The sequence below is a fragment of the Thunnus albacares genome, chromosome 13 (genome assembly GCF_914725855.1).
Source record: "Thunnus albacares chromosome 13, fThuAlb1.1, whole genome shotgun sequence".
Taxonomy (NCBI): Eukaryota; Metazoa; Chordata; class Actinopteri; order Scombriformes; family Scombridae; genus Thunnus; species Thunnus albacares.
In genome coordinates this window covers 1,221,606-1,246,568 of record NC_058118.1, presented here as the reverse complement: position 1 = coordinate 1,246,568, position 24,963 = coordinate 1,221,606, and the positions used below count along the sequence as shown (strand labels likewise).

The 24,963-nt window shown below is 39.2% G+C and overlaps 1 protein-coding gene across 4 annotated transcripts; it reads right to left on the bottom strand.

The window, feature by feature from the left end:
• Positions 1-335: 335 nt before the first annotated feature.
• Positions 336-23,303, bottom strand: LOC122995312 (myotonin-protein kinase). Of its 4 annotated transcripts, none has more exons than XM_044370444.1 (16): positions 22,903-22,990; positions 12,952-13,036; positions 12,376-12,467; positions 11,412-11,495; positions 11,173-11,268; positions 10,895-11,043; positions 10,547-10,640; positions 9,657-9,854; positions 7,772-8,020; positions 7,313-7,392; positions 7,116-7,212; positions 6,809-6,948; positions 4,875-4,972; positions 3,736-3,797; positions 3,383-3,457; positions 336-2,484 (listed from the first exon to the last, which is right to left on the bottom strand). In XM_044370444.1, the coding sequence occupies exons 4-16, from the start codon at positions 11,478-11,480 to the stop codon at positions 2,383-2,385; spliced, it is 1,509 nt and encodes a 502-aa protein (XP_044226379.1). In that variant the 5' UTR covers positions 11,481-11,495; positions 12,376-12,467; positions 12,952-13,036; positions 22,903-22,990; the 3' UTR covers positions 336-2,382. The 4 variants fall into 4 exon arrangements, with proteins under 4 accessions (XP_044226379.1, XP_044226380.1, XP_044226377.1 ...); XM_044370445.1 differs by having other exon boundaries at positions 12,992-13,036; XM_044370442.1 differs by lacking the exon at positions 12,952-13,036 and having other exon boundaries at positions 22,903-23,303.
• Positions 23,304-24,963: the final 1,660 nt, after the last annotated feature.

Genomic DNA, 24,963 nt, shown 5'->3' with positions numbered 1-24,963 from the left:
CATAAGTGTAATGTAACTATAAGTGGTGTAATCATCATTTTAGGGATCAAACAGATTTTGCGGCTCCAGGTGGGTTTTATTTGGTGGGAAATGGACTCAAATGGCTCTTTGTATGCTGAAGGTTGCTGACCCCTGATCTAGATTATTTTTAAGTATCCCAACTAATACCACCTTTAATATAACTTATACCTTTATATGAATATTCCTCCTAATGGTGTCTGTGATGGATAGGTGACATAGGGTGTGGATGTCATTCTTTACATTGAGACTCGGCTGTCCTCCTGCTGATGTCAGTGAATCCAACAGTCTTCATTTCGACCAGTAAGACCAGTAAGTCCAAAATGAAAAAACATTTATTAAGCACTTGTTGCAATCTCCATTAGATTCCACTAGATCAGCCATTATTTTTCCCTTTATTTCCTTCCTTACAGTCTGTCTTTCCTTCTGTGCTTGTTTATATGAAATGTGCAAAGCACTTTGTGACCAGTTTCTTGAAGCATTTTACAAATATATTCACTTGATTTCACTTAAATATGTTGAGCACTCACCATAAAATATTACCAAAGTAATAACCCACATTTGCTATTCTCTGTCACTGACTGAAACCATATAGCAACTGAACTGGCTCAGTCCATGAAAGCTTTTGGGGTTCCTCTGAGAAAATCCTCCTCTGTAGTGGAAGTGTTGTTTTACATTTCTGACAACGCCAATAGAGTTTTATTGAGAGTCTAACAATAAATAGAGCAAGAGGGGCTGATTAATTATGTAGCAGAAAACACAAATGGTGGTGTTTGTGTTCAGAATGGGTTGATTTCAGGATTGTTTAGTCTACTTTGAGTGCAACACATCAGTGCAATTCCTGCTTTACACAAAATGTTTTATCTAAATCAATAAGCCAAAATCTTATGGATTGTCATTTAACAAAAATAATTGCTGACACCTCACCCAGTTCAATCTACAGGAATTTCAGTCAGAGACTAACAAGGAAGTGAATTTTTTGGACAGAAAACTTAAGGACAGAGCTGTGGCAGCTAACAGCTGTGGCATGAAAGTATCATCAGAGAGATTGTGAGAAGTACAGGTTATAATCAGGGCCTTAGCTCCCAGTGATAACACCAAGGTCATATCCATAGTATTGTTTTGAGAATTTGAGAGTTTTAAACAACCAGATAAAGTTTACATTCCACAATTACAAATAAATTACACACAAATTAAGTTTTAATCCCCCAATTGTTTAATTTGACTGTTAGGCCAAAACATGATAAGAATAAAGAAAATTTATATTTCTCACACCACAATTAGATTCTTGTGGGGAAAGCTTTGAAATAGCATTTAGACAATCACGTAGGGAGATATAACTTTCAGAGAATAGATTTCAACAGTTTAATTAGTGGAAAAGAGTGGGACATTTTTGGCGACATGTCAAAAAATTTCATGAGGGGGTGGAAGTGCACTGGGGAACCTTGGTGACTGGCTTTAGTATTTAGAAAGTCCTGGCTATGACACTGTTTATAATGGCTATGTTGACCAACTGAATAAATATGACTGGACATACTGGTATAGCCACACAGCTGTGAATGAGCCTATCATTGCAAAGCATAAATGAAACAGCTGATCAACTAATACAAGTGCGACTCAGTGCTCGACCTTATTTATGCTTCATATCTGACCTTAACCATGCTACATATCTTCCACCCCACAGTAACTCTCCAATATGTTTGCCTTTATTTATGCTGCACACCTTTCACACTGTAAGAACTTGTGGTGCTATGGCCTACGTTAATATGCATAAACCATTATAATACCAAAACCCAGATATCATGGTTATTATTAGTAACCTTTTCAATACTAAAAAAGGCACAGCAAAAACATGCCTATAGTGCAACACAAGTACAAACCACCCCTAGTGCAGATACATGAGATCATATTTACTGTAAAAACTAAATGCACCAATATGGTCCAAAATGCCTGAAGATAGTATGCTCATGGAGTGATTTTTTTTCTGGCCCCTTTCGCTGTCACTCAAACATCATTGTCATTGTCACACATTAAAGAGTCTTTTTCTCAGTGTGCTCTCAACTCAGTGCATCTCTATCACAGCTGTCAGTCTGGTAAGCAGGCAAGGGAGGTCAGAAGATGTCCCTCATCATTTCTTCCTCATTACTTCCCAGTGTCTGACCTGCCTGTCTCATCATATCAGCTGGAAAACTTTATTTTGGAACATCTCCTATACTATAGGATGCTTCTCATGAGGGCTGCGGGTGTCATTACTATAGGACCTATAGTAATGACACCCGCAGCTTGTCTTCTTGGGAAGCTTAGGCTAAGTCCTTTAGTCCTGCGCTAGTGGGAGAAGTCAGCATGTGCCACCTCAAGGTGCATTCAGGAGAGCTCAGTATGACATTGTCTCTCCCAGGCTTGGAGCTCCCCCCCTTCTGCACACACCAGCAGGTATGACTCACTCCTCACCTGTGGCAGGCGAACCTGGAAGACAAATGACTGATTATACTATTGTTTCATGGGTTATAAAAAAGTTATATAAATTCAATTACTGTGGCTGATTAGACCTCTGCTCAGTTAGTAATTGGGTGGAGCTTTGCTTGGAATTGCCTGGTCACCAAACTCCATAATAAATTTGTAAGGCATAAGCCCACACACTCCTGATCAGGCAAAGTGAAAACACCTGTGCGGGTGTGACATAGCTGTGGTGGTTTTACTATGAAAATGTCTTCCACTCATTTTCAGATATCTATGTTATGGTAGACGTGTTGGATTATTATTATTAACTCTATTATTAACTTATTATTAACTATAAACTATTGTTTTTACAAGCATAAATAAGTACTGTGCATAATTACAATTCTGAGGTAGTTTTACTTCACTTAAGTAAAGTAAGTTTAGTTAAGTAAAATAACTTTGATGCTTCTTAACTTAACTAAGCAAACATTGCACTTTATAATCAAATAATAATAGTCAAGATTAGCTCCACCCTGACCAGCTACAACAAAATGCTGCTTACACATTAATGCATCAATAACAATAGCACTGACAGGAGGTGTTGTGCTGCATAATGAGTACTTTTTCTTTTGATATATTCTGCTGAAGACATCAGTACTTTTATTTAAGTAAAATATTGAATGCAGCACTTTAACTTGTAATGTATTAACATACTGTGCTGTATATCTGAGTATTTCTATATTGTGGTATTGTCACTTTTACTTAAGTAAAAGAACTGCATATCTTCTTCTACCACTGATGATGATAATCTCCCACATACAACTACAAAAGATATCAATATAATAAAAAAATATCAGTATTACATTCAAAACCCCGTCAGTTGAACTCTAAATGATAGATTACTGTCTGAGTGTTTTGTCCATACCCTGTGGAACAGGAGCAGGTGGCGGTGGAGGGGAATCACCAGTGGGTAATGGCAGGCTGGGGGCGCTCTCTTCCTCTGTAACACATGCAGGTCAGACCAGTGAACAGACAGCAGCTTTGCAGAGACATAAATAGAGGCTGGCCTCTTGACTAAGAGCTTGGCCAGCTGCACAGCTCTATTTATATAACATAGAAACTCTGTGTTTGCCCATTATCAAGCCTGGTCTTTGTTACTTACACAACAACTGTAAAGCATTTGCAAATGAATCAAGAATCATGCTGTTTTAAAAGTGTTTTTGTTTTCCATGTCAAGCAGAGAAAGAGAATATGAAAGTGGATTTAAGATAGGCTTACATCCCCTGGTGCATCCACACAGTGGGCAGGCAGAGCAAGAGATGCTGGGCAGATACTCAGCTCTGTGATTGGAGGAGAGAGAGGAACATCAGAGCCCATGATGTGTGGCAGCACTGTTGCAGGCATTCAGCCTTGGGGTGCACTGCTGACCAGCCAGATTTGTAATAAGACAAAGAAACAGACGGAACCAAAAATTGTACACATTTGCGGTGATGAAAGGGATGATGGTGTGAGTGTGAGAGAAGGCAGACAAAGAGTGATGGAAAAAGCAGTGATTGAAGTGAAGTGAACTGACTGTTATTTTTTTTTATCTTCACACATGGTGCAAGGTGAGGTACGTGCTTTTTGTCCACATGCTTTTACAAAAACAGCAGTTGTGGTTATTATTCATAACACTTTCATCCATCAGTCCAGCAGCAGGAAGACCCTCATCACTGCATCTTTAAAAAGCTCATGACACTGTATTGATTTATGGAAACGGGCATCCAAGTTCCTGCATACCAAGGCTATTCTTAGAGTGGGTATTTATCACCATGTTCTGACTGAGGCCTCCAGTATAAGCAGATGCTGCTGGGACTGTGCAGCACTGTGTTTATTCAGAGTGGCTCATATTGTCTGGAACTCATTCCACCTCACATTTATGTTGTTCTTAAGAGACTCGGACTGTAAAGTAGTGCTTGGGTTGTGTGGATGTCTGTGAGATTAGGTAATGGTACTGAAATACCTGGCATTCTGAAAACAGCCTTAGAAGATTTTTTAACCGACTAGGTCAAATTTGACAAAATGAAAGGAAAGCCACATCCCTACCTCTACATGGCCTTGAGTTTTAAGGACTTTTTTGTGTTCTGTGGATTTCATTGCTTGTCATGAACACTTGCAGGGACACTGGTAGTTGTTAGGGTTAACAAAGACCTTTGTTTACCTATACTAGAATATTATAATAAACTATTGTCATGATTTTGGTCTTCAGAGTGTCAAAATTACGTTGGTTTCTATGGTGTCATGGCATAATTCGTATACTATAAACTGTGAAACAGAGAGGAACAGTCCAGACTTCATAACATGATGATTATGATGATGATAATGATGATGAAGGATGAGGATGGTGTGATTAGGAAGCAGGGGTGTTGATCCCTTGCCTGTCTCCTTGGGGGCTTTCCCATCCTGCATCTCCCCCTTCAGTCTCTCCATTTCTTTCTCCAGCTCACAGTATCTCCTCTCTGCTTCATGTAAGCGTCTGGTGGACACAGAAGTAAAGAAATGTGAGTTTCATCATATATTTTTGTTGTTTGCCCTTCAACTGATGTCAGTGAAACTGGGATGATGAAATGTGACTGCAATGGAAGCTGGTCTTTATTTGAAGAGTGAATCTACTCCAAAATGTACCTACACATGTACTTTCTTCAGCTGAGGAATGTTTCAGACATAAGGTCATTCCTCTTGTACAAAGATCCAGTCACTGTGATAAATATCTTTCTATCTTTGTTTTCAGCATGATACTTCTCCACAACTCCTAATCATGTTAGTGCTTTTAACTGGATCCAGGAAATATGATCATATCACTTTCACTTTTACTGTTTGTAACATGTTATTGTCAACTCATCAGCCCCTGCAGCAACCTATGTTGGTGACCTTTTAAACCCATATGTACCTGCATGTAACTTAAGATTGCTGAATTCAACTTTGATGCCCAAACCTAAGTTAAAGATAGACACCAGGGGTGAGATTGAGCCCTTGCAGTCAAGTGCCTCAAACCTTTCCAAGTTTAAAGTAAGTAGAGTATTTTGAAAATGATAATTGTGCCAATAGGGCTCATTTGAATTCTTACTCAACATCAGCAAATTAAGTTGTCTGTGTAAGATATCTGGGCAGATACAGTTCTTAAACTAACATGTGCTTTGGAATATGTCTGTGGTGAAGATTCTTTAGACTCAATGAAGGAAATGTCAAAAATGCAGACACCAGCTTGTGCAACATTCTAGTATCTCCTTGGAGGTCCTATCAGTAACAATGTTGTATGAACCCTGAGGCTGCATTTAGACCAAATCCAGCAATGCATGAAAAACAGCAGCCCTCCCATTCATTTGAATGGGGGCAGTGCATTTACGCTGCAGGAGTGGGGACTGCATAATGCTCAGCAAAAAACCGCAGTGGCCGCCCGGCAAGAAGTTGAGCAACCAATGTCATACTGCGTTGGCCAATCACATACACACAAGCAAACATTCCTAATGTGTTTCTTTTCAATGTGAATGCCATATTTGACTGTTAAAGCCTACCTTGTGATCATCATAATGACAGACAAAACTGTTGCTGTTGGGGAAACTTTCTAGAGTTGTAAAATCCTGTCTGCGAGTGTTACAAACTGCTCCGCGTTGTTTTGGCTTCTGATAAGTCCCCAAATGCATTAATAGGGTGGCTGTGGCTCAGGAGGTTGAGTGGGTCGTTTTGGATAAAACACTATGTCGCTCTTGATGAGCTGGTTGGCACCTTGCATGGCAGCCTCTACCATCAGTGCATGAATGTGTGTGAATGTTGGCATGTGTTGTAAAACATTTTGAGTGGTTGATAGACTAGAAAAGCGCTATATAAATGCAGTCCATTTACCATTAATCTGTAACTTCAGCTCGACTTCCTGGATCGTATTTCATTGTCTTACTGGAACCTCAAACAACACACACCTCCACCACCAGAGCCCCCTGCGTCATAGTGCCAGATTGCCAGATTTGGTTTGAATGCAGCCTAACTGAACACCTTAAGGCTTGTCATCCAAACAAATAATAAAGAATAAAGCCTGATAAACAATGAGAGCATGCCAGCCAGGCAAAGCTGCTGACATTACAACAATCTCTGAACAGGTGGGAGCAGCTATCAAACAGTAGTAAAGCCAATGGAGATTAGTGTATGAATTTCAGTCACTGATAAACACTTGTATTTAATTATTTAATTTCATAGTTAACTACTGACAGTAGAATGAATAACAAAGTTAAAAAATCATTTACTGATTTCAAATAATCAGTACTCAGAACGTGCAATGGATTGCTTATATAAAGATGGTATCAGTGTCGATTGATACCTCTGCAAGTCTTCATCAAGTCCTGATATTTGGTCAGTCTCCTCTCCGGTTGTGGTGTGGGTGGATGCAGTAGGACCTTGCTCCAGAGTGAGTGGGAGCTCCAGCAGTGCAGGCAGGTCCTCTGATAGCGTGTCTCTGGGCTGCCACAAACAGACATAGCATAACAAGGAAAACACACTCAGTGGTATCTGTAATCATCTCATGAAAATACATTAGAAATGGTACATAAGGGGTTATGAAGTAACTGATGCAACCCGACAAATGGAAGGTCTGACATGTGTTCAGTCTATAGGATGAACTTTCTTACCAGTTTCTCTGGGGAATAAAGACTCCCACACTCTCTAAGCCTCCTGTGGTCAATCTGCATCATGATGTCTGTGCTGCGGTCGATGGCACCTGTCTGACTGTAAAAGAAAGTCCAATTCAACAATACCCCGGATGACATATAAAGGTCAGTTAGAGTGGTTTGAATCACATAAATGTAAATTATGTATTTAAGGTCACCTGGTAGCAGTGTAAGAATATCCAACAAAAGCCAAGTGTACTCCTATTGGAGCTCTGTCCATTACATCTGACAGCGTCTCCTGCAGAACACAACAAATGCCAATTTTCAACAACCACCAGTTAGTGTTATTTTGTTTAAAGGTGCATACATTTTGCATGCAGCCATACTATGAGCTAACTTGGTGGTGTGAACTGTAAGGCAGATTTTTTTAAATTAAGTTAACTAAAGGGAATACCAAAGCAACAAAATGCATAATTTGCATCAATACTAATTTTACTTGACACTTTGCATATGCAGGGTACATAAAAGGATTTGGGGTTTCTTGCATCACCCACATGAAAATGTGAACCAATGACAATAAGTTGCTTTCCGGGTGCACAGATGGTGTGGGACCTGGCCTTTCCCTTTAAAGACAACCTCTAACTGCATGACACAGAGTAATACTCTAAAGACAATACCATTTCACTGAGACAGTCGTCCAGAATATCAAAGTTGGAGGTGTCAGTTGGATTAGATACTTCAGGCAGGAAGGGGGCAGGGAGTTTATGCAGGGAACCCCAGTCTAGTCCACAGAAGAAAGGATGGCTCCTGAAGTCACTTAAGCCTTTCCTTCCCAGACGGACTTCCCTCTCACAGATGAGTCCAGTGATGAAGGAGCGAGCCTTGTCTGAAACCTCAGGGCCAGATGGAGGGAACTCAAAATACTCCTGGGATTAAAAAAAGATTCTTTAAATTTAAGTCCACTTTGAGTATTCACACTGCTAAGACCACCACGAAACAAACATAGAAGTGGATCAAATTGGGATATTACTGTTGGGTATCTCTTGGTATTACATCTACACTGGACAATTCTGCACCTCATGATTAAGGTCCAGTGCTACTGTTCAGTGTTAGAGATCTAGAAAGTCATGTTGATGGATGGGTGTGTAATACACGACTTTCATGCCAGCCCATCCAAGAAAAAAATGACACTATACATCTAAAATTCAGCTAGCAAAAATGATCTATAGTTACATTTATGCCATCTAGCTGTTCTCATAATTATGACCCGGGGAAGTGAGGCATTTCAGATGACGTCAGTATAAGGTGACAAATTTCCCTATTAGGAGGAGACAGGTTGGGTGGATGACTAGATAACTACATGGCAAAAAGTGGACTTAGCTGCAGGAGACCACTGTTGACGTGGTGTTTACTGTTGCCATGACAACAAAGGTTGCATAACTTTCAGGAAGTAGTAACCACATGTCGAGTGATCATTTTAACCCAAACCATGATCTTTCCGTAACCATAGCACTGTCACACCATAAAACACAATTATTTTTAATTACTACCCCACCTGTGAAAATAGTTGTATAATGTGTTCTGTGGCTCTGGTGGGAGCTTTGCAAAATAAAAAGAAAAAAAAACTGATGATATCATCATTATTTGACTATTTCAGCTTAGGCTCGAGACTTAAACTTTTTAACAGAAAGTCTATGTTACAAACTGGGAGTGTGGGGTGTGGAAGAAGTGGGCCTTTAGGAGGAAAGGCACATTATGGGAAACATAGGATCCAATGTTTTTTTAGACTGACCAGGGACTAAAAGTCAGGATATATCCTGACTTTTTAAAGTAGTAGAGGCCTCTGCTACTTTGATTCTGACTATTCTTCTTTAATGTAAAGTCCATCAACTTTACTGTACTCCTTTAACCAAGTGCTTTAGCTGCCTAACCCTACCCACACCTTAATCATATTTAATTTGCCATAACCACTTTTAACCATCTCCCTTTAAATTTAACCATTCTACAGTTGTCATGTTTAGATGTAGCAGAAGGCAGGATTTTTTGAAAATGTTGGCATTGGATTGAAAAAAAAATGTTGTTACTGAATGTTATCTTGGGTTTCACAGAACCATTCAATAATGATTTTCTTGTCTTGCCATAGTTTAGGATATTTATAATTAAAAATTTTCGGGAAACATGCTTATTTGCTTTCTTGTACCACTCTCATGTCTATACAGTAAATATGAGGCTACAGCCAGCAATAGGTTAGCTGGCATAAAGCTTAGCTTAGCATAAAGACTGGAAAGAGAGAGAACCAGCTAGCCTCACTCTGTCAAATTGTAACAAAAATCGGCAGACCAGCACATCTAAAGCTCACTAATTAACAAGTCATATCTGTATTTAATTCATCCAAAAATGAAATGTAAAAATGACTTGTTGTGGTTTTACAGGAGGTTATGTGCCAGACTATTTCTTGGCACAGTGACTGCCTAAAGTCTCTGCTGGTTGAGAGAATAAGCATATTTGCCAAATCCTTTTTTTACCCAGTCATCTGCAGACATTGTCAGTGTGAGCATATACCTGAAAGTGGATGATCTTTGCATATGTTTCAGAGATGGACTCTGCATAGAACGGTGTGGTCCCCAGCAGCATCTCATAGGCACAGATACCCAGAGCCCACCAGTCACATTCAGGACCATAACCTCCACCTCCCTCTACTGCCCTCAAAATCTCTGGAGACAAATAGTCAGGGGTCCCGACTGCAAGGGATGAGTGAACCTGCAATGAAATCAAATGACTGATGGATTTTCAAGCATGTCTTAAGGCCATGACCTGTATTTCTAGCATTTGCTCTGTTCTGTTCTGTGTGAATGTGAAACTGTAACTGGAAGGACGTAACATTTTTCAATCGTCTTTTACTGAATGTTTGGCAGTTTTTTTCTTTGAAGAGTATCTTTTCCTTTTTCTTGAAACTTAGTGAAGTGAAGCCCGTGAGCTAGTGTAGGCAGTCAAGTTGAGTCTCTTACTATACTCACATAACATACTCTTCTCACTACAACACATATCCAATGCACCCTTCTCATAATGCATACCTGTGAGGTTTTTTACCCCAATTTGTGCAATTGAGCAATGCTTTTGCGAGTGGGTCCCCGATTTGTTTGTTGTGTATGCACATGAGCATGTACACAAAATGACACAATACATATTTCTACCAATGGTTTCACACTATTCCACTGATCTACAGGTGCTAGTAACACACCAAGAAATGCAGCAATGTGCCAGCCAAGTGCAGTGAAGAAGACTGCCAGAAAGTAAACATGGATATAAACAATGCATGTTTCATCACGCCCCACTCCCTGTTGTGCCAAGTTTAGCCTTTAGACACCAAATATCAACACATGTTTTACATTCGCATAATAATCCATTCCACTTGAGTTTACTGACTGAACTAAGTATGAGCCAACTCTCACCATCCCGTCGTCTAGGAGCCTCAGACAGGAGCCAAAGTCCCCGAGTCTGATGTGTCCCTCAGCTGTCAGCAGGATATTGTCAGGTTTGATGTCTCTGTGTAAGAAACAGGGTGGAGGGGACAGGTCAGATTTCATTCATATAAAACAACATGTTATAGGATGGTTGCAGTGTTATTATCCAGTTCATGTTACAGTACCGAGAGAGCGCATACATGTTGGGCCTGTCTCAGGAATGTTTGAGTCATGTGAAAAAACAATATTAATAGCTATGTTATACTTCCTCTGGGAACTAATAAGTAAGTGGCTGCAGTCTGAAACAAACTTTATGAGCACAATAGAATAATCTACCTGTGTACGTAACCCAGCCTGTGGACAGAGTCAATGGCCATGACCATCTCAGCCAGGTAGAATTGAGCCATGTCCTCAGTGAGCCGGTCTCCAAACTTGCTGAGCAGAGTCAGCAGGTCCCCCCCAACATAGTAATCCATCACCAGATACTGAAGGAGGAGGGGGTGGATAGGTGAGGAAAATGGCAGTGGGATTTGCTAAATACTGGTTGTGCTATAGACTTGCAGGACATCTTTCAAAAATACATTTACTTAATGACTGGTTGTATTCCCACATACCAGATAGTTGTCATCCTGAAAGGCATAGTGCAACTCAGTGATCCAGTGTCTGTCACCCCTCAGCAAAACTTCCCTTTCCTCTTGGTAGCATGCTGTCTGCATGACATAAGACATAACAAAAAAGACAAGTGGATATAAATGACAAGTAGAAAGACACAGCTCAGCATGTAACATAAGAAAACTAGCCATATGTTTTGTCCTGTGAATGTAGGTGCAGCTTTGTGTGTTTGTGCGTTTACCTCTCCTCGCCTCAGCATGTCCCACTTATTCATAATCTTTAGAGCATACACTTGATGTGTGCTTCGCATCCTTGCCACAGCAACCTGCAAGAAGAGCAGCAAACACACAAAGTGTAAACACAGTGACAAGATAAAACAACCACATGAAGCATGCATGCACAAAATGGATGAATGCATCACTTTAGAACATTGGGACCATGTAGGATTAAAAGTCAGTAATAATCAGTAAGTCATCTAAAACCACTTGACACAGTGAGGCAGTGGTGCTTACACACTCATAAAAATGCTTTTTTGTACTTTGTATAAAAAATCTAAAGTGGGGACCATGTAATGCCTACTCACACAAATGAGGGAGCAGAATATGAGAAACACCTCTTGATATAATAATTCACATCTAGTCTCAGAAATACCAGAGTTGAAACAACATGTCTTTGACTGTGTGTCAACAAAAACTGAATATGATAAGCTTAAGAAAAGTAAGATTTATTACAGGGCCATTCTATTGGATTGTATTAAGTTGTACAGGTGTACCTCATAAACTGGCAACTCATTGTAGACTAGACTCGTAGAAAAGTTTTAAATCACATCTGCAAAATCTGGGCCTAGAAAATCTTGAATATAAAAAGCTTTACAGGATCTCAATTCTGGAAAAATGGAGTCTGGTGATATGCTGGATGATAATAGTTATTTTAAGAGGACACAGTGATTGATCCAAATGTAAATAAATGGGTACCACAAGAACCCAAAACAACACAAACAACTTTTCATTGTCTCATTGTTTAATTGTTTAAATTGTGAGACAGAGTTGGTGGTCAGGATGATGTAGAAGATGATTTTAAGATATAGAATCAGGTGCAATCACAGATTATTAAAAAAACAACAACAACACAACAACATTGCTTTTAAGAAGGAAAAGAATTTTTTCTGCCTTATAGTTGTAGTTGCCTTCTCCAGACCTGCTCACCTCACTGAATGTGCCTCGGCCAATCACCTTCAGGATGTGAAAGTCCTCTCTTTTGATACGAGTCTTCCTCACCTGCCTCACCAGGGGCTCCGCTGTGATTGGAAAAGAGTATTATTTGCAGGTATAATGTAGCCTTTGACTGCAGATCATAAAGAGCATATGAATCATTGATTTCATTTACTGATCAAGATGATGGTGGATTGGTAATGCAGTGATGTTTTATTGATGTTGAGGTGCTATATGTTTCTATGGAAGCAAAGAAAAGGCTGAAAGATATGAATCTCATAAACAACTGAAAACCTAATTGTGAAATTTAACCACAACTTGAACTTTATAGTATTGAAATATTTTACTTTTTTAAACTAGAAGAGTGCACTCTGTAGAGAGCAGATCTCCACCAGGTGTGTCTGGGGACATGTATAGTCTCAGTTTTCTTTAGGGATTGTCGCCTAACTGTATAGACTTAATTAGGAAACACTACATGGGACATTAAGTCCAAACTTATCAATTTAAACATTGTTATTTATTTAGAACATTTTGTTGTAACACACCACACAAATTAACATCTCTCCCTACCTCCCTCTCCCCTCCCAAACAAAGAAGAGTTGAATCTCACTTAATTGTTCCTTCTGGCTTCCTTGCAGTCAAGATGGTGGCAAAACTAACAAAAACAAGAATTTATTCATTTCGTATTGTGCCTAACTTTAGTGGATCATAACATATCAGGTATGGAACCAAACTTTTCTATGGATGTCAGTTTTTGAGCCAAAACAAAAATGTGCCACATTTTAGCTTGAGCTAAGTTTGAGTTCTTCAATCACTGCCACCATGAGAGGTACTTGAACATACAGTCATAAGTGTGCAAAAAAAGTGGTGCAGCCGCTTCGAATGTTATCATTTGATTGAATGGGTGTCATCAGTGGTTATCTGCCTCATAGATATTGGTTAGAAAGGCCTGCTCACTGCTAGTAGGTTCAGAAGGCTGTTATTATCTATTCACATGATTGATCATTGATCATCTATTGGTAAGCTGGATCACTGCAGGGACAACCCCTATGTTGGCCTGCGTCCATGTCACGTGACTGTCATGTTTCCTTCGGTGAAAACAAACAAAATGGCTGCCATTCCTTTTATTCTCAGTGGAAAATGCAATATTTGAGGACTGTTTCAGCATTAAAATGCGTTTTGATAACATTTCTAGTGAGAAATGTGCAATTTATTTTCATAATCTTGATTCAGTGAATTTGTTTAGTCTGTTAGTTATTATTAGAAGATTTTTTCTGGTCTTGCCCGGTTGCTATGGTGGATGCTATGAACACAACCCAGTATCACAGCAGTTCATGAAATTTAATCTAGAGATTCATTCACGTGGACATAAATTTTCCATTTTTTCATGATGATGATGATTCATGACTTTCAAACTAATGTATTTCAATTGGAATATTTTTTGTGCCTGCACCACGATTTTTGTGTCAGTCGGGACTCAGGAGCACAGAAGCTTTATTGTTTTTTTTCTCATTTGATGGACACACACACACACACACACACACACACACACACACACATAACCAAACGCATGATCTCCTTGCAGGGTTATGCCTGAAGGACCCTTCAATTTTCTGCACCCTTCAATTTTCTGTCTGAATTTGTGAACCTGAAATAACAAAAATTTAAATAATTAGACAAAATTAGGTTTTCAAAATTGCAAAACATCTGGAAATTCCAAAGAGAGAAATTCAAACCAGATATAATCAGGCAGATTTGCAAAGTAAAATATTTTAATGAGGTCAGTGGAGTTTACATCTCAACAATAAAGAAAGAAGTTTGATAATTTTGGCAAATAGGATTTTCTTCCTTGCCAAGAGTTAGATGAGAAGACTGTTACTCTCATTTCTGTACCCTAAATATAAAGCTGGAGCCAGCATGCAATTAGTTTAGCTTAGCATAACGACTGGAAGCAGGGGGAAACAGCTAGCCCAGAGAGAAATAGCTTGATTACATAACTCCCCATAAACAACCTAGTCTCACATGAAAACGTGTAATAGCTACGTTGGTCCACAGCACAAAATGTATTAGTTTCACAATAATGGCACTAAAATTGTGAGATGCCTACGTTTTTTTTCATCTATTCTATTAGCCTGCGTCCACGTCATGTGACTGTCAAATTTCTGTTTGCGAAAACAAAACCAAAAAAAAGGCTGACATTTCTTTTATTCTCAGTGGAAAATGCAATATTTTAAAATAGTTTTGGCATCAAAATGTATTTTGATAACATTTCTAGTGAGAAATGTACATTTTATTTTCATAACCTGCATTCAGTGAATGTATATGATGTTTAGTTTGTCAATTATTATGAAGCTTTTTGCAGGCTTTCTGTTGTTGCAATGGACGCTGCTATTGCTGAAACCATGTAGTTGCATGTTGTTTGAATCATTGTCTTTGTGTTCAGTGATTCAAACAACATGCAACTACCTGGTTTCAGCGATAGCAGCGTCCATAGCAACCACCATAGCAATGATAGAAAGCTTGCAAAAATCTTCGTAATAACTGACAAACTAAACATCAAATACATTCACTAAACAAAGATTATGAAAATAGAATGCACATTTCTCATTAGAAATGCTATTAAAATGCATTTTAATATCTTAAAATAGTGCATTTTCCACTGAGAATAAAAGGAATGGCCGCAATTTGACCAAAAAAACATGGGCATCTCACAATGTTAGAGCCACTATTGTGAAACTAATATGTTTTGTGCTGTGGACCAAATTAGCTATTACACATTTTGATGTGATACTGGGTTGCCATAAAACCGCAACTTTTCATTGAAGGACCAGTGTGTAGGATTTAGTGACATTTAGAGGTGAGGTTGCAGATTGCAACTAACTGAATAATGCTCCCCCTTCACATCCCCTTCCAAGCGTGTTGGAGAATCTACGGTTACTTAGGCGCAAAAAGTACATATGTGTACATTAGGACCATTTTCAAATATGGCTCCTCTATGGGCAGTAATTGGCAGGACAACATAATTTGACTGTGCTTTCCAAAACCGTTACAAGTCACTGTTAAAAAATAATGATGTTTTATGGTTTGGAAATGCTGTGGTTAAGGTCTGGTTATGTTTAGGCACAAAAACCACTTGGTTAGGGTTAGGGAAAATCATGGTTTGTTCATTAAAGCTACGCAACCTTTGTCGTCATGGCAACAGTAAACACCACAACAATTGTAGTTATGGTTTTTAAAAAACTGACACTCGCGGTTGGAAGTGGGAACCTAACAGTAGTGTCCTGCAACTAAGCCCTCTTTTTGCTATCTATCTATCTATCCAGCCATCCACCAAACCCACCTCCTCCTAATAAGGATATGTGTCACCTTATATAGACGTCATCTGAACTGCGTCACTTCTCTGGTTCATAATGTTGGCATTGAGTATACACGCATGTACTTTTCACGCCTATGCCAGGCAAAATGTGACACTGACAAGGTATCCTCTAGTGGACTGGCAAGTATATCGCATGCTTTGGCGTGATACTACGCTGAAGGCTCAATGATCAGGTCAGATGTGCACATGATATGACCTATTGGAAGTCTTAAACAGTTAAATGTCTCGCTGCACTTCCTTTTTCAGATGTGGTCATTTTGGCTTTCAAATAACACCACATCACATAAACTGTGAACATGAATACAGAATGCTGCTCTGTGTGTCCTTCCAGCTGAATCCAAGATCCTATTTGCCATAAAGGGAGTTCCTCTTTCACAGAACAACTGTCTGAATAGGAGTCGCTCTGCACAGCTAAAAATAGCAGCTATCATTTATGAATTGAGGCAAATTTTCCAGTCCTTTATTTTTATTTCATTCCCCACCTCCTCACACACTGAGAGGAATGCAAGTGAAACAGAAGCACAGTGTAAACTGTTTTTAGATGAGGAGCGAGAGCAACTTCAGACACACACATATACTGTCGCCTTCGACTTGAAAGTTTCTTGAAGCAACAGGGCAATCTTGTGAGAGGCCCTGGGTCAGTAGACTGGGTCTGCCATGTGACTTGTGCTGTGTCACAGTCTTGTGATTTCGTGATGCTGCATTTTGCATTCAAACAGATTGTGAAGAATAGATGGCATTCATTCTGAAGTTATACAGATCACTGACCTTTGTATAGTTACAGTACGAACCGTATAAATCATCTTAGTCTCACAGGGAGGCTGTGAAAATAATATATCCTGCTAACAGGAGAGACATGAGATACTAATTACAATCCTCTTTTATACAGCTTCACAGAAGAGGATCCAAGAATCCAGAATCTCAACACAATCACAAATTATTGCTGTGCATTGGGAATGAGGAAAATAATCTCAAAACATTCCCATCGCCATTATCAATTTGGGGAAAAAGGAGTTTGGTGTGCCTGGTTACAGAGTAAACTTGCAATCAAATGAATACAAAGCATCTAATTTTAGGTGTATTATGTATTACTGTATCTATCAAACAGATTATTCTGACCCTTGTGTCAGTTCCTCTCTGTGTGTCAGTCTGGTGGCTGACTTCACAATGTTCAGTCATGGAAAACATATCCATCACTTTGTGTCCACAACCTTGATAATTTCCACTTTTGGTCAGAGTGTGAACGTGTCTTCAGCCTGCTGATTTCTCAGTAACATGATTATTAGTAGCCCTTTTGTAAAAATCCCAACATTGGGAAAAAAAAAATCATTCTGTTTGTTTCTATACAGGAAATAGACTCCACTGTCTGTTCCTTGTGCTTCCTGCAGCTGTATCCTCACAAAAAAGCCAACTCTGTGGAACAGTCTGTGCATGTGTGTGTGTGTGTGTGTGTGTATGTGTGTGTATACAGTATGTGTGTATATTCCGTGCCTCTGCCTGTGCCTGCTTGTGTTTATTCAAGACTAACACCATAAGTGCTCTGCCAACCCCTCTGCCAGCTTCCTGTCCATGAACGGAAATTACTCCCCTCCCTGAAAAATGACTGAGCAAAGATGGAGAACAGGGCTTTACTGAATGAATCAATAACAAATCAATCAAACGTGTTGGTGAACACTTAGCCAAAAAGATGAAATGTCCCTGCACAGGGTTGTTGTTGGTATTTCTTCTTTCATTTGCATAATTCACTTCTAGCTAGTGAAAGTCAGGGGTAGAATCACATGTAGGACCACACATGTAGTCTACCTATTAAAATGTCCTAATGTCCTTGTGGGTTTTGCTATGTGGGCAAGACAAAAAAGAGAATTGAGAATTAGGATTTCCAAAAATAAGAGTATATCAGAAATAGGGATGAAAGGTCTCCTGTAGCGAGACACTTTAATTCTGCAGGCCATGGGGTTTGTAGTCTACGCTTCATGGGTATCGAGATGATAGAGAGAGGAAACTTCTCCAAAGAGAAATATATTGGATACACTACTACCGAATATCCTAGGGGTTTGAATGAAGAATTGCTGTTGTCTTGTTTTTTATGAATATATGTATTATTGGTCTACATATTTACACACATTCATTTTTTATTGTTAGTGTGTAGACTTATTGGCCTCTTATCTGGCTGTTGCAATTGCAGTATGTGATATTTGCCCTCCTATTACTTATAGATATATATTTTTCTCTTGTTACCAATTTTCTTATTATTTCTTATTTTTGCTGGTAAATTCACATGTGATATATTGAGTAGATCTATCAGTCACTTATCTGGCTGTTGTAATCACACAATGCGATATAAATCCTCCTATCTGATTACCATTTTTCTTACTAATTTGTATACTATACTATATTTGTATACTACTATTTGTATCTTGAGGATGGTTGTTCATATTTATGTACATACATTTGCTATTTTTCATGGAGATGCTGCACATGATGAGGTCACATACCCGCATACATGCTATTTTTATTGTTAATGTGTAAATCAATTATTCATTATTTGGTTGTTGCAATCACATAATGTGTTACATCTCCTCCGGTGGTTTAAATTGTCTTAAATTTTCTTATTATTTTTCTTATTAGTGCTAGTTTTCTGATGATGCCTGTTTGGATGATTTGTATCAGTTGGTTTTAATCACTAGCAGGTTCCTGGCAGCTGTTTGATAGGGTTCAAACTCACAATTGTCTCAGTAATGCTGCGGAGAGCCTAGAGCTGAAACGCTGCTCCTGTGCATCATTATAGAATGATATACATTTATCTGTGCATGCTGACGACTCCATTTGTTATTTTTGTGATTTTTTTAGGGGTCGGCACCCATTACTTTCTTAAGACCGTGAGTTGAACACACCAGTTCACTGTGAAGTAAAACAGCAGGACACAGTTCTGAATTGGATATACAAGAGAGAGAAACAGATGTGAATCGCTGTGTCTTGTGATCATATCTCATGACTGCACATGTTGATGACTAAAGCCCATTCATGAATCTATCTTGTCAACAAATGTGAAGTTATGTATCAGTCAAAAAAGGTACCTGCACAGACTGCTGCTTTGCTACAATAATTCTGCCACATTTGTGAATGAATCCTACATATACTGAACTACATGCTCTCTTTAACTATGCATTGATGCTATAGTGATACATCAGTGAGTTGTGCAGGACACATATCTACGTATTACTCGTATAAAACAAAGAATGCAGCTAGAGTGTGTGAATTATTAGCAAAAACAGAGAAAAAAAATAATTTACATCCTCCTATGTTTCTCAAATCCATGCACACTTTATGATTTTTTATGTTGCCGTTTCTTTTTGGAGTCAATTAATCTTTCTGGCTCTTTTCCCAATCTTACTCACTTGTTTACTGTTTACTCACTCTTTGCACATGTTGTTAACATTTTAACAATTGCTTGTCGTAACAATTTAAGAATCACCGGAATCATATTTGACTGTAGGCATTATTTTACCATTATCTAAGCAGATTGACCGCTACTTCAGTGCCAGTTAAGGCATTTGTTGCATATGGATTTCATATGATCACAGTCAGACAGACAAGTTATCACTCTGTCGGCATTAGCAATTACTACTGATATTTTTGAGGCCATAGCATAGAAAAGAAGAGAAACAGTGAAGGAGTCATTGCTTGCTCCTGTAAATGTTGACTCTGGCTCTGCACCCATCACTGACCTGTCCTGTTAAAGCCATGTAGGGAGTGACCGGAGCAAACGCTAACCAAACACAGAGAGGGGTAGAGGGAAAGCTACATGAAACAGGGCTGTGAGATAGTGAATTGTTAAAAATTAAAGATTGAGGTATTCTACCCAAATTACAAATTAAACACTTTTTTGTCACTTTTTGACTCTTGTGATATCTATCTTTCGTAGGGACTATATCTTAAAGTAGCTCTGACAAAAACTACTGACAGCTCTGTCTTTGAATGAGAGTGTAATGGGAATACTGACTCTGGACAGACATGTCGCTTTTGAATTTTTAAATGCTGTGAAACCAATGCTGTGGTTGTTTCTGTTACAAAGCAGGTAAGAGTAAGAAGGCAAAAGTCCCATATAACTCCCAGGCATTTATTCCTCCTGCCTGTGATGCCTCTATCATCCTTGCCAGCTGTGTGAAGCAGATTTAGTCTAAAGCTCAGACCTCTGGTCCAGCTAAACCCAGAAATCTGCTTCATCACCATTCAGCCAACCAACTCTGACACTTGATCCTCTTCCTGGACACATGCTGTGGTTAAATTTGGAAAGTCCCCTTAATGTGGACACATGATAACCCTCCAATGACTATAGGACAATACAGTAGGTACACACACAGTCACAGTCACATGGAAAGATTCTGTCAATAACAGAGGAAGAAGGAAGAAGGAAGGTGAAAGTTGAGGGGCACCTACGTCTAGCAGTAATGCCACACACGACAGCACTTATGAGTCTTCTGTTGTGTTTCTGTGTGCATGTGTGTGTGTGTATTATTATTATCCACACACGTATCTCCTACATACAGTATATTTATCATTGAATCACAGTGGTCTTGGTGATATGACACCAGTTAAAAAGCTCCAGGGGGCTCATGAGGGATGGCAGAAAGTCAGTAGAAGAGTATTGGTTTTCATGTCCTTGTATTGGTCTCCTGTCGCTTTTAAGCACAATGTATTCTGGGTCATAAGTTGCGGAGGCAGGTCTGTGTGGTTGCTTTTCACATCTTGCACCCAAAACTTTGAGGCTCATTTTAGAGCTGTGGTGCCCGACACTTTAATGGCTGTAATCCCTGGAAAATGTTGACCTAGCCTGTCAGTCAGTCTTCACAGTAAATAGAAACCAATGTGGACTTAAATGAAAATAAACTGACTCATGAGGTCAATGCAATTTAATAGGAGTTGTATTGCTATTGTGGTTTATTTGAAAATTATAATGCAACAATAATATGAACAAATACCATATTACAATGAAATGTAATACTGTATAGCTAATAACCCCATACATGGATTGTGTGTCGTAATTGGCTCTGTAGAATAAATTCAAATAACAGTGTACAGAAGGTTATATGCCTTTTGAGGATACAAACATCAGATCTCTATCAGATGTCTGCCACTAACTCGCCATCTCTTAAGTTTCAAAGATAAATTGTCAATAATAGATCAATAACTGAGAAAACTGTGTGTATCTCAGTTTGATGCCACTCTGTGTCCAAGTGCTTTGATACAGCTCACTAACAAAGGAGCTAATTTTGCAAGGACTGGAAATATAGAATGATCTTAAAATAGAGGGTCATCTAAAAAAAATAGTTGCACCTGCCAGCAATCTTTCAACTGGAAAGATTCATGATGAGCCAACACACATTCTGAATTAGCTTCTATGCAGCTAATTTGTACAGTAACTGACACTGCTGTCTCTGCACAGAAGCCAAAAAACACTGGTTCACTAAGGGGATCGATAAAGTATTACATCATCACAGATTGTTGCACATGTTGCCCCTAAAGCCATGCTAGCCTTGTGTTTTAATTTACAATGGACCCAAATTTCTCAGTCATTTAGGAAAATATCTGGTTCCAGATCCAATACACATGCCAGAAGAAATAAACTGTATATATTATTATTACAGTATTATGCACAATATAAATATACTTAACTGAAGATAATAAGATGCTTTTTGATGCGTTTCCTATAATCACTTTGAAACCTGTGTATTATTGCTGTGCTGTAAATGTTTTCTACTTTGATGTGATTAATTTAAGACCTCAACCTTTGATGAACAGTTCCAAACCTTCAATCAAACATCACTGTTGATGATAAATGCAAATGTTTGTGTACAGCATAATTGTGTCTGGAAAATTTCACTTTAACATATAAATCAAGACAGAAATGTCAGCAAGTAAATGCGCTGAGAATCGTAAAACTTAAAGCTTTGGTGACCATTTATAGTTAAATGAAACAGCAGACTGCCAGAAAGAATCAATCAACAGTAAACAACCATAATATTTAATTCTGACAACATTTTAAATAAATCTTGGCTTTGTTTGGTAAACTGTGATTAGAGGCCTGTTTCAGCTGAGACATCTGAAAGTCACTATTGTATTAAGATCTGCTTTCATGGTCGCTGGTGTAAACCTTGATGGTTATAAGCAGTAAGCAGCTTGAGGTTGTATTTTATAGTGATTTCAGAGCAGCAGCCTTTGCTTTTTACTCAATAGGAATAATGATCCTTGTCTGTCAGGTGAAAAAGGATTTAACACGGGGCACCTACCTTTCTTTCTTGTTTCCTACCAAGAGTCAAAATTGCTTTCCTTTAGCCATGACCATGATCTTTCTCCAACTTTAACCACACATCTATTTTAACCCAATCCATGACCTTTCCCTAACCCTAACCAATTTGTTTTTGTGCCCAAACCTAACCAGACCTTAACAGATGGAAACCAGCTTTATTTATGCAACAGCTATTTGTAATAGTTTTGGAAGCCAGTGACAAATGTTTTACTGCCAAAAATGGCATCAGATCAGACACAGACAAGACACACTACCTCCCGCACTGGCACTGGATGTAAATCATGAGGTGCAAACCCATCTAATATGAATGTAATTCCTACAGTGGGCTGTTCAAATCAACAGCCTGCAGCAGTTGCTTATACTATGAACCAGAGTCGACATGATTTCTGCGTAGGAATTTAGTTCTTGAACACCTAAACAAAGTGGATGCTACTGGACTTTTTGTGTTAATGTTGAGATAAAGTAAGTTAATGGTTGATAAAGTTAATAATAAATTAACAACTGTTTTTTCCTGTTCAGGAATGGGGCTCTTGAACAGCAGAAACACAAAGTGGTTGCTTGGTCACACATAGTGGCATGTGTGGTGAGTTTTGGGTAATGCGTCAGTTGATTGTTCTTGATCAGGAGCCAAACAAAGTGGCTGCTGAGCAACGTGTGCTGTCAGTAGCAGGATGAGAAAATTAGGTCAGCATGGTAATATTTCAATGAGATGATAAAGGTGTGTGTGTCAGGAGTTCCCCAGGGGCAACACGTCAGTCGAGCAGAAGTAGAAGTACTTCATATTTAACTTAAAACACGCACACAAATACTCAGAAGTAAGAAAAAAAACACTCACCCCATTGCAGGAAACCAGAGACATACTTCTCCCTTGCAAAGGGCGAGGAGCAGAACTCCTGGTAGACGCCCACCAGTAGGTCCAACAGGGTCTGGAGGCCAACCGGTCCTGTAGTCTGAGGGCCCTCAGCCAGGTCCAGTGCACCAAGGCCAGGGCCCGTCGACATGACGCCCGGTGAGTGAGAGGTTTGTTGGGTTTAGAGTTTTAATGAAAACCTGTTGTCCATGTTGTGTTGGACTTACAGTAAAGCAAGCTGGATCTTCCTCTTCCTCTGGGTTTACAGTTGCTCTGGTTGCTCTTTTGAATCTATCACATTTACAGTAACAGCCCACCCTCCCTGTCTTTTCTGGACTGCACCCTCCCCACCTACACACACACACATACACACACTCTGGATATCTTTCTGGATCACCACCCAACCCCACCCCCCCGCCTCTCCTGACCTGCCTTTTCTCTGTACCTACTCTGCTTGATCATCAGGAGTGTGTGTTTTCTATGCAGACATCCTCTTTTAACAGTTATCTTCCCTTTTCTGCCCTTTGCTACTAGTTTGTCACTTACTTTTATTCTCTCTCCTGTTTGTCTTTGTATGTCTGTCCCGTCCTCTGTCTGTCTGTCTGTCTGTCTGTCTGTGTCTCCTTATTCTCCTCTCCCCGTGGCTGTGCAGCATCTGTCAAGCCTGCGATCTCTCCAGCTCTGACTCCAGACCTTTTTTGGTGTTTTAGTCTCCCTCTCCCTCTCTCCCTGCTCCCTCTATTCAAAGTACTCCAAACTTTCTACTACAACAGTGAAACCTAATAGAGAAGCATGTACAGTACATGCTCTGAAATGATTCCTCTTTTCCTTTCCCACTGAAAGCAAACCACTGACCTGAATCAGTGGTAGCTGTTGCTGTTACACTCAGTCGTGTTTGAAGGGTGCAAATCTCTTATTTTGTCAACCATCCAAGAATCTTTTTTAGTTCCCTTAATTTTTTTGTAGCCCCTCTGTCTCACATCTTCCCTTCTGCCACCCCTCTCATGCCATGCCTTCCTCACTCACTCTTTTTCAAGGATGCAGCAGTGATTGTCTCCTCTCATCCAGCTCACTGGTTTTCAAAATCCTTCATTCTCCGTCTGTCTGTTCATCCGTTTATTCTCTCTGTTCCTCTCTCCTCCACTCCTGCAGTGTCCGTTGCTCTCCATGTGTCTGTACTCTCTTTCACTCTCTTCTCTTCCTCCTCCCCAACGTGTCTGTTTTGACTTTTCAAGTGAACTGCCTCCTTCCTCTTCTCTATGTATAAATACACCACAGCTGCCACACAGGACTGCCTTAAATGTTAAATCTCTCCATTTCATAGCCATTTAAACTGCATTTCCTGCATCAAATGAATGCTCCATGCTTCCACATGAGTGTGACTGTGTACTTCTCAAACTAGTAGAGAATAAGCGTGGGTTGTTTATTTTCTGAATGAGTTTTTAGAAGTATTGAAACTTAACTGAAATGGAAGAAAAAACTTATCTAGACACAATCATCACTTTACATGACTTAAAGTAATACATTTTTGTATGGTTTGGAAAAACTATACTGCTTGAACCACTTGCACATACACTCAAAATTAATGGATTTCAAACAGGTATGTACACACTTATAATATATTGTGTTTTCCCACCTTGTATGGACTGTATGTAAGACCACCATGGATAAATACTATACATGCTCCATTACTTTCATGAATATTGATACACATACAGAGGTTGTGTGGTCCAGACATTGTTATGTGAAATGATTTGCTATGAAAGCACTGCTGGCCAAACTAAAGCATTCAACACTTCCACCCTGCCAAGAAAAGAAGAGATAAATAATGGAAGAATGCTTGTCTTTTTTTTTCTTTTGCATGTTTTGTCATTCTGTTTGGCCTGGGCCCTACAGCAGTGAAATTACATTTTGAATGTGTGATCCGACAACAGTATTTAATTTTGCCAGTATTTTTCATCTAGGTGCCATGTCTAAACGAATAGTGCAGCAGACACCTGCAGTGAACCTGCAGAGGGTCATGAAATAGGAGGGAGACTCATCAGA

Coding starts and splice junctions, on each gene's coding strand:
- LOC122995312 (XM_044370442.1), bottom strand. CDS start 23,068: ATGTCGACGGGCCCTGGCCTTGGTGCACTGGACCTGGCTGAGGGCCCT. Junction 4,973..6,808: donor CTTGATGAAGACTTGCAGAG/GTATCAATCGAC, acceptor TGTGTCCACCAG/ACGCTTACATGAAGCAGAGA. Junction 2,485..3,382: donor ACCTGCTCCTGTTCCACAGG/GTATGGACAAAA, acceptor TTTGTCTTCCAG/GTTCGCCTGCCACAGGTGAG.